The sequence below is a fragment of the Lynx rufus genome, unplaced genomic scaffold, assembly GCF_022079265.1.
Source record: "Lynx rufus isolate CCGP_SWC_20201006 ecotype Redwood Valley unplaced genomic scaffold, mLynRuf1.p SCAF_2, whole genome shotgun sequence".
Taxonomy (NCBI): domain Eukaryota; kingdom Metazoa; phylum Chordata; class Mammalia; order Carnivora; family Felidae; genus Lynx; species Lynx rufus.
Window position 1 is genome coordinate 222,674,350 of NW_025814834.1, and position 9,971 is coordinate 222,684,320.

Consider the following 9,971-nt stretch of genomic DNA (forward strand, 5'->3'; position numbering starts at 1 on the left):
TCAGACCACCATCCAGGATCCCGCAAAAACCAAGCCAGCATCACAGCAGTAAGTTAGATAGAAAGTGGGACTTCCCTGCTGGCCAAAAGAACAAATCAGAGGACAGGGTTGCCTTCCCGAGAAAGGAAGTCACAGACCCTTCCCACTGCCCTGAGGAGGAAATGTTCTTTCCACCGCCACCCCCCTCCGATGCATCCCTTCCCAGGCAGCCTTGAGAGGACAGACAGGATGTGGGGGCGAGGGGCAGTTCCTACATTCTCCCTGCCACATTCCCCAGCAAAGGATCTCAGCCCCCAACTGCGACTCTCCTGGGGCAAGGGGGTGGGGGGGGGGCGGCGGCAGGGAAGCCCTTGGTCATGTGATTCCAGCTCACCTCCCAGAGGCTGGGCTGGGGGAGGGGAGCTCTTGGGCCACTCAGAATAGGCATGTGCTGTGTGGACAGCAGACATGGAAACGTTCTTCGACTCAATTAGAGCATTTCACACCCACTCAAACCCCCAGAAGTCCCCACCCCACACAAACTCCCCCTTCTAGAAATGACAGGCCTCTTGGAACACATAAGGGGGCAGCCCCCTCCTCCAATCCCTATGCCCCACTCTGAGGGGTTTGCTCAACATCTGGGACCCGTCCAGACAGATGTTTGGGCTTCTCCAGGAACATAAACAGCTGGTGTTCATTCACCTGGTCCCCTCCTCCCACTCAGAAAAGGACCAGGAGGGAGAGGGTAAGCAGAAGAGGAGGAAGCCTGTCCCCTTTCCAAGACCGGGGCTTGCTTGGCCCTAAGACAAAAGATGGTGGCACCGTGGGACCGGGGGTGGTTAGTGGGGATCCCTGCTAATGTCAGAGATCGGAGCTGTGACCTTGCGATGGCCAGACTCAGCTGGGAGATGAGGGAGGAAGGAAGGAAAGCAGACTACCACAAGACACATGCGCTCCTGCCTACAGCAAGCTCTCCTCTGCTCCCCAGGGCATGATATGGAGCTCCTCCAAGCCTGCCCACCTCAGTCACCCTCTGCCCCTGGTCAAGTCCCCACATACCTTCCACACAGTGCTCCACTTCCTCCAGATTCCGCAGAGTGATACGCATGAGGCTAGAATTGAGCATCAGCTCGTTCTTGTGGGCTGGCCACAGGTACGGGGGAGCAGGGTTCACAAAGAAGATCCTGGTGTCCCCAGTGGACACCTGGTTGTCACAGATGAGGGGATCTCCAAAGCCGCCAATCACCACCTTGTTGCCACCATCAAGCAGGCTCTCTTGGGTCACCATGTGTTTGCCCTTCAAGTACCGCCAGACCCGAACCTGGGGTGGACATGGGGGGGGGGCAGGTATCAGTGATCCTCTTTCCACCGGGGAGAGGAGGCCACAGAGTCCAGGAACAAGTACAGACTGGGCGCCTGGGCTTTTTCTTCTCTTCCCACCTCAGTTGCTCAGGCCAAATGTCCAGAGTAGACTCAAAGCCCGGGCAGAGACGTGCATAGATCTTTGGGTCAGGCCGCAGGAGGGGGCTGCAGGGAAGCACACACCCTTGATGGATGCCACAGCCTGTGCGTGTCACACAGAAGGACGTGTGCCCTCACCCAGGAGGCAGCACTCCCACCCACTAGGTCTAACTGACCTCAGCCACCCCGATTCCTATAATGTCCATCTCAGCTCAGGCTGGAAATGGGAAGGGGATCCACCTGGCCTGGGTGCCTGCTTTCCATGTCCTTACTTTCTCCACCTACCCACCACTACTTTGGGCCCACCCCTGGGGACAGCCAGGAGCAGCGAACATGGACAATGGGGTGTAAGGGCCATGGGCCCCGAGCTCAGGGCTCTGGGCCAGCTTGGCTCCTTGCAGCCCTGTGGGTGGGCTAAGACACCCTCTCCCCCCACACCCCTCCACCCCCCAGGAGGCGAAAGACCCCTCCTCCTGCCAGGCTCCTACAGTGAATGCAGTCAAGGCAGCCTCCGAACCACAAAATCAAGTTTGGGCAGCACAGGGCAGCCCCACCCTACACACTCTCACTCCTGGGGCCCTGAGGGTACCTGCTCTGACAAACCAAGCCCTGAGACGCCCACAGCCCAGGGAGCGAGGGGGGTGGGTGGGTACAGGAGGGTCTCAGCAGCTGCAGGCTATACTGGGATGTTCTCCAAGGAACAGATCCGTGGGGACATATGCACAGGGGACACGAGTCCACCACACATTCCCTGAGAAGAAGCCCCTTTCCTCAGGAGCTCTGGGGATCTGAGACTTCTGCAACGGGTGATGAAAGACAATGGTGGCCTGCCCACCTGCCAGGTCCCTGCTGGGAGCCTCAGGAAGGCAGCATCTTAGGGACTCCCTCCACCTTCCAGTGGCCCAGTTGTCCAACCTTATCCCTCCCAACCCCAGACACACAGTAGGCTCCAGAAGGATGATAACCAGCAGGGAGAGGACCGGGCCGCTTTCCTCGCCTCCCCCCACCCCAGCCACACCCAGGAGCAGCGGGGAGGAAGTCGGGAAAATCCTGCAGGGACTTGGCAAAGTGCCCTGGCGTGGTGGAGGGGAGGGGGCTGGGCGGGGGATCCCAGCTGTAGCCAACACAGGCCAATCTGAAAGAAGCTGTCCCCCCCCCCACCCCCATCTCCATGGAGAAGGAATGATCCGATTTCTGGTCAGGGAGGTGGTTTTAGGGGCCAGAGCGGGGATGGGCCCTGGATCCCCTGAGTCCTCCCTAGGAACGTGTTATGGGAAAAACCCACCATACCTAACCCAGGAGACTCCCAGATCCAGCTGAGGGAGAGGCCAAGCAGCACCCCTCCCCTGTGGCCAGGGGGATCCAGTTCTCCCAGGAGCAGGATGGGGCACCTGTCCCTGCACCCCTCCACAGCTGAGGCTCAGCAACGGTTCCACCCACTTTTCTGCTCCTGTCCCCACACCTAGTCACTGCAGCACCCGCCGCCAGGATGCCTGGGGGTGGGAGATTCTATGTGCACTCCACTCTCTCCGGAACCCCCCCACCCCCACCCCCCCGCCGCCCTCTGGCCCTGGTAAAGGCCTCTGGGAGGGAGTAGTGACAGCACTGACCATAGGCCAAATTCCCACTTTCACCCCAAACAGCAGGCATCACCTCTCCTTGTCCCCGTTCCTTTCCTATGGCTGATGGGGAGGGGGTGCGATAGCCATACAGTTTCCCTGGGGGACGGCGCACTTGTTTCCAGTAAGGTGGTGGGTTTGGAGGTGGGGGTGGGGGCAGACACGATTGGGTCTCCCGGGCCTTGGCACCACGAGGTGGGCCCGCAGCGGTGCCGCAGGAACTTTCCCTCCGGCACTCGCGAGTTTTCCGGGACCCCGCGCCCCACCCGGGGGCCCGGCGGTCGCCAAGGGAGCGGGAGCGAGAGCTGCGGAGCGTCTGGTGCCCGTTCCCACGGCCTGGGATGAGGGTCCCAGTGGGGTGGGGTGGCCGGCCTCCGGGCTAGGGGCGCAGGCTGGCGGAGGAAGAGGCCCCCAGCCCCGGCTTCCAGGAGGGGCTCTCTGGGGCGAGGGCGAGGGGTCCCGGCGGGGGCGCACCTTGCACGAGTACGTGTGCTGCACCGGGTCCACGTTGAGAATCTCCTCCACGGTGCCGGTGAGCACCACGTTCGCCTCCTCCTCCCGCCGCTCCAGCGCGCGCTCCGGGCACGTCCCGTCGGCGCGGGGCAGGGCGCGCGCGGCCACGACCAGGAGCAGCAGCAGTGGCTGCAGCAGGGCTGGGCCGGGCGGCCGCAGGCTGGCCATGGCGCGGGCCGACGACGGCGGAAGGCGGCCGAGCGAGCGCGCGGGCCTGGCCGCGCCGGGAGCGGGACTGGACAGGACGGGACGCAGCTCCCGGGAGGCGGCGGGGGCGAGGGCGGCGCGGGGGCGGGACCCGGGGCAGCCCCGCCCCCTCCCCGCCCCTTCTCCCCCCTCCCGCCCCCCCCCCAGCCCAGCTCCCCAGCCCGCGCGGGTCCCCTACCCTCCCGGCGCCCAGCGTCCCGCGCCGGCCGCGAACAAAGCGTCGGGACAGCGACGCCGGGCGGAGGCCGGGCTGGTGGGAGGGCGGGGGTCGGACTGGGTCGGGCCAAGGTGGGTGGTGCGACTTGCCAGGGCGGAGGGCGGAGGGCGGACGGGACGGGGGGGGGGGGGTGGGCGGGCCCGGGAGGTGCTCGCTCTTCTGCGGCGCACCCCCGTGGACGCCCCTCCCCCTCCTGCGCGGGCGTCTCTCCCCCACCCCCACCCCCGCCCAGGAAATGCGGCTGCAATCGGGTTAATGCATAATCTGGAGGCGACGTGACGGGACTTCCAAGGGGCTCCGGGCTGCGCCGGGGCCAGAGCTGCGGGAGCTCCTTGGCCGCGGGAAGGGGCTGCCAGGTCCTGGGGCCCCGCCGCCCCTCGGACCCTGCAGGGCTGCGCCCCTCCCCTGGCGGGAACAGCTCGATGGCACACCACAGCCCCTCTCGGGAGCTGGGGACAGAAACTCGCCCGGGTCCGGGACCCCCAGCAGGTTCGGGCGAGGAGGCGGCCCCAGCAGGCCGCGCCCCCGGCCGGCTAGGACCAATGTGGACCGGTGGCTGTGGTGATTGGTCAGAATGGAGCGCAGACCCGCCCACCGCCCGGTCCCGGGTCGGCCCCGGCCTGGCTGCAGAGCGGAGGGCTCCCTCTGTCGTCCAGCCGCGACTGTGTCGGCTCAGCAGGGGACGGCCGGCCACGCCCCCTCCTCAGCCTTCTCCAGCCAGCCTGTCTAGGTACATGGGATCAACTGAGATCCAGAGAGTACAATTTGGAGCCTAGCTTAGCTGAAGATCGAGGGGGAGGGGGAGGAGACCCCTCCTGTCCGTCCAGGGCTGAACCTGTGGCACACCCCCTCACCCCAAACCATCCACAGATCTCTGAGCCAGAAGCAATGCAGGAAGTAGCCCCTCTGGGAGAAGGTACCTTACCTCCCCGACCCTGGTGGGAGGGGTTCAGGGAAGGAGGATGGCCCCAAGGATGTATGCTCACACCTGCTAATTTGTAGTATGACAAAGAAGTGAGGGTGGGGACCCAGGAAATGAACCTGGAACCAAGAGAGCACCCCTCCCACATACATACACACAGCTGCCTGTCTACACATATTGGTCACAGATGAGCAAGACCTAGAAGTCTCTCAGCCCAGATACAGACTGCCCCCTCCCCTCCCGGCCCCCCCCCCCAGACCAGAAAGGGGCTTCTGGGTCTCCAGCCAAATTACTCTGAACAGACTGAAGGCTGAGGTCTGAGTCCCCAGAGTCGTGGACTTTAGCCCAGAGAAGCGTATGGGTATGTTCTGTGTCTCTCCCCCCACCCCCATCTTGCCTGTGTCCAAAGCTGACTCAGTCCGGCTCCCGTGGAATTCCTGGGAAATTGGTATAGAGAGAAACAGTCTACGTGGAAGCAGGTGTAGTTTGTGTCAAATTAGGTGCGTGCCCTCCATCTGAGACAAGCTCTTCCACATTGGACCGAAGGAATCGCCCATTCCAGGGGGGCCCCTCACCTGCTGGCCATGGTCTCTCCGTTAAGGTGTATTTGTTGGAGAATAGTCTCCATTCAGCAGCTTGCCAGATGGTAATGTGTGTGTTCAAGGCCCTGCCCACACCCCTCCCTGGACCAGTGCAGGCCGGACAGGGCAGGCTGATGGGTTCTGGAGGGCCATGAGTGCCAGTGGAGGAGCCTGCCTCACAACCCAGCCAGGCAGGCCCTAGGGCCTCACCCTCTGAGCACTTCCAGGGGTGCTGGTCCTAGTAAGAACCTGACCACACCTTTCCCTCCCTGTACTGTCTGCTGACCCAGATGTGGGGGATGGGAATCAGTTATGCAGGGGCTGACTGAGGCTCAGCCTGGAGGTAGGGGTGCGCGCCAACAGATATGTCTCTTCTTTCTCTAGAATTTAATTTCTCAAAGGTGAGGGGGCATCTTCAGTTTCTCCGAGGAGTGGCTGGGAGTGGGTCACTATTTTGATCTCATTAGACTTGTGCCTTAACTTACTTGGCAAATGCAGCCTAGTGACCACCCGGTGACCCTGCGTCTCCTTATCCCACTTCCTCCTCTGCCCCTCCCCCAGCCTCATCAGTAGGGGTGCAGAAGCAAGGGGTGCTGGGGGAAGGAGGAGGGCAGAAACGGAAGGAGACGTTTAATTTTGCGTCAACTTTTATTACCCACACTTGGTCAGGGACTTGGGTGGGCAGCCCTCCGCGCTGCCGTCCTGGTCCTGCCTCACCCACCCCGCAGGCGCAAATTCATGATCAGAGTGCACTGGGGTGTGAGTTCATACTCCCCAAGCCGGTGCTGGTCCTCCATGGGCTTCCCCTCGAAGGTCAGCCAGAACAGGTCGGCCTGCACATGCTCCTGCTGGCATATCTGCTGCTTGAGCTCAGCCACCGTCTGCGTCAGCTGGACCTCGTAGGCAATGGTGCGACCCTTGTGGTTCCTCACCAGGATGCCCAGGGGGTCCTTGCAGCTCTGCACCACCAGCAGGACCGTGCTGCCGGGGCTCAGGCCCTGGCTGAGGAGGGGAACCCCATCGCGCAGCACTGTGCCGGCAGGGTGGGTGGCCAGTCTCTGCTGGAATGCGGGCACGCCAGTTTTCTGGGCGATCTGCTGCTTCAGCTCCGACGCCAGCATGTTGTCTCTCAGGGGCACCAGGAACTCCTCACCCCCCAGCATTTTCACCTTCAGGTCCCCGCCCTGTGGACATCACACAGACTCACAGACCCTGGCATCAGTCCTGGAGCCACTGCATGCATGGCATTGGCCACAGGGCAAGCTCCTAGGGGCTGGGGATGCTGCTCTCCTCCCCACCCACCACGAAAGGGACCCCAGGTGCTGGAGGCGAGCAAGGAGCATTTCCAGAAGAAAGGCAGCCACTCGCAACCGTCACCTCACCTCCCTTAACCCACGAAGATGCCCCTCTGTGCCAATGCCCAGGGATCTCAGGGTTAAACACTGGGCAAGACACACTTTCCAAGACCCAGACCCTGGCGTCAGAAGGAGCTCTGTCCACCACCCCGCACGATTCGGGACCTGAGGGAGCTCTGAGCACCTCCACTTGCCTGGCACACAGTGAGTGCTCCACCCCTGGGAGACCCCAGCGATGAAATGGGAAAATCGACCGGTACAGAGTCCCCCTGCCCCCACCCGGCAAACCCCCCTCACCATGGCTGTAGGCTCTGGCACCAGGTCCTCCACAGGCACAGACAAGGAGGCTGCCTCTCAGCTTCCAGCTCCCCTGCGGCTCAGCCCTTTTATGAACCTGAGCTGTGCACGTCAGGGGGCAGTGTCGGGAAGAGAGCCTCACCAGTGGCTGAATTCAGCTTCGGTTTCAGTTTCCTTTTCCCGAGGTGTGCCCCGTGAGTGACAGAAACAAAACAGAATGACAAGGGTAAAAGCCGGGACTATCCACTTGCCCCAGCACTCAGGACCTGCCCCCGTGTGCATTCAGAAACCCCCTAAATGCCCATCACTTCAGGTCCTTTACAAGATGCACAGAAGTCACAATAACATGAGCTAACGATTGGAACTTTCACTTTCCATTTACCAGTTTGCAAAATTTGTAAGTATGGAACACGTTGCCACAAGTGATTCAGAAATAACAAAAGAGTGGCAATCCAAACTACCCAGAGATAATCACCATTGGTTTAGGACAATATTTCTTCAGATAGGTTTTTTTTTTTAATGAAAGAGATGTATCTCTTATTTTCCATAAAAATGAACTAATGGTCACTATCCAGAAGGTGAAAAGATTGTTCTCAAAATGGAAGAAAATGTTTGGAAATCATATGTCAGATAAGGGTCTAGTGTCCATAATACATAAAGAATTCTTATAACTCAACCATAAAAAGATAAGCAACTCAATTAAAAATTGGACAAATGTTTGAATAGATATTTCTCTGGAGAATATATAAATGGCCAAAACCACATGAAAAGCTGCTCAACTTCATTAGCCATTAGGGAAAAGCCATTAGGGAGATTCAAATCAAAATCACAATGAGATGTTATGTCATACCCATTATTATAGCATAACTATAATAATAATATTAGTATAACAATAATAATTCAAAAAGAACAATAGGAAATGTTGAGGAGCATGTAGAGAAATTGGAACCCTCATATTATTGCTGATGGCATATAAAATGGCCCGGCCACTGTGGAAAACAGTGTAGTCGCTCCTCAAAAAGTTAAACAGGATTTTCATATGACCCAGCAATTCCATTCCTAGGTATATGCCCCAAAGAATTGAACACAGGTGTTCAGACAAATACTTGTAACCAAATGTTCATGGCACCACTATTTACAATAGACAAAAGGTAGAAACTGTGGGAACAACCAAATCCATCAACAGCTGGATGCAGAAACAAAATATGATACACCCTTACAATAGAATGTTACTGAACCATAAAAAGGAATAAAATACTGATAACTGCTACAACATGGATGAACCTTGAAAACATTATGCTAAGTGAAAGAAGACAGATACAAAAGGCCACATATTATATGATTCTACTTATATGAAATACCCACAATAAGCAAATCCATAGGGCCCAGTAGGGATTTCCAGGCATTGGATGAGAGCAGGAAGAGGGAGTGATTGCTTTATGGATATGAGGCCTCCTTTGGGGGTGATAAAATGTTTTGGAACTAGGTAGGGGTAATGGTTGCACAACGTTGTAAATACACTGACACTAAATTATACACTTTAAAATGGATAAATTTTTGTTACGTGAATTTCACCTCAGAAAAACAAAGCTAAAAACACACATTGGGGCACTTGGGTGGCTCAGTCTGTTAAGCTTCCCACTCGGCTCCGGTCATGATCTCAGGGTTTGTGAGTTCGAGCACTTCGTCAGGCTCTGTGCTGACAGGCTCTCTGCCCCTCCCCCGCTCACGCTGCGTCTCACTCTGTTTCTCAAAAATAAATAAATGTAAAAAAATAAAAAAAAAAGAAATCAGAAGATATCAATACCATGTTTAATAATGGTCATTTGGGGGAGATGGGGGAGATTTTCACATTCTGTATTCTTTATCTCAATAAACATTTGTGGTTTTCTTTTCACAATACCAATATTACTTATGCAAGGAATGGGTCAAGATATAAACTTAAAATAATAAAAAGAAGAAAAATTAGGGGCGCCTGGGTGGCGCAGTCGGTTAAGCGTCCGACTTCAGCCAGGTCACGATCTCGCGGTCCAGGAGTTCGAGCCCCGCGTCAGGCTCTGGGCTGATGGCTCAGAGCCTGGAGCCTGTTTCCGATGCTGTGTCTCCCTCTCTCTCTGCCCCTCCCCCGTTCATGCTCTGTCTCTCTCTGTCCCAAAAATAAATAAACGTTGAAAAAAAAAAAATTCTAAAAAAAAAAAAAAAAAAAGAAGAAGAAAAATTAAACCCCTCTGGTTTTTGTGTGTTCATAATTTTGGAGTCCTATGAGATTTGGGAGGTGGGTGGTGAAAATGGGGAAATGAGATGGGAAAGATTTATATTCCCAACATTTATTTTTCCACTCTTTTACTTTTTTTATTTAAAAAATTATTTACTTTCTTATTTACGTAAATTTTATTTACTGTTAGCTAACTTACGCCTGCTATAGCTATTTGTATTAGCAAAAATTTGGGAACAACCTAAATATTCAACAATATGGGATTGATTAACTAAATTCCCCTCTATACTATAATGGATTCATTATGCTATGGGAAACACATGTAGCCGTTAAAAAATTGTTTTGCATAAAAGTATCTATTAATATGGAAAAATGTTTATGATACACTATTTGAATGAAACAGGTTACAAAATGGTGAGAGTAGGATGTGTTAACTTTTTTTTAATTCCCTTTTCCTTATTCCTTAAAATATATTTTTAAATTTTTTAAATGTTTACTTATTTTTGAGAGAGTCAGAGACAGAGCACGAGCGGGGGAGGGGCAGAGAGAGAAGGAGGCACAGAATCCGAAGCAGGCTCCAGGCTCTGAGCAAGTGGTCAGCACAG

General features: G+C 56.0%; 2 protein-coding genes across 2 annotated transcripts in view; both read right to left on the bottom strand.

Moving 5' to 3' along the window:
* AGRN (agrin) overlaps positions 1-3,740 on the bottom strand; it is a 34,467-nt gene extending 30,727 nt beyond the window's left edge. Inside the window, exons 1-2 of the mRNA XM_047084774.1 lie at positions 3,534-3,740; positions 1,039-1,300 (exon numbers count right to left, since the gene is read on the bottom strand). Of these exons, the coding sequence (XP_046940730.1) occupies positions 1,039-1,300; positions 3,534-3,740 (469 nt within the window). The remainder of the gene's footprint in view (positions 1-1,038; positions 1,301-3,533) is intronic.
* Positions 3,741-6,133: 2,393 nt separating this feature from the next.
* ISG15 (ISG15 ubiquitin like modifier) lies at positions 6,134-7,252 on the bottom strand. The gene is made up of 2 exons (XM_047084775.1): positions 7,152-7,252; positions 6,134-6,683 (listed from the first exon to the last, which is right to left on the bottom strand). Exons 1-2 carry the CDS (start codon positions 7,152-7,154, stop codon positions 6,213-6,215), a joined length of 474 nt encoding a protein of 157 aa, XP_046940731.1. The 5' UTR covers positions 7,155-7,252; the 3' UTR covers positions 6,134-6,212.
* Between the last annotated feature and the right edge of the window lie 2,719 nt (positions 7,253-9,971).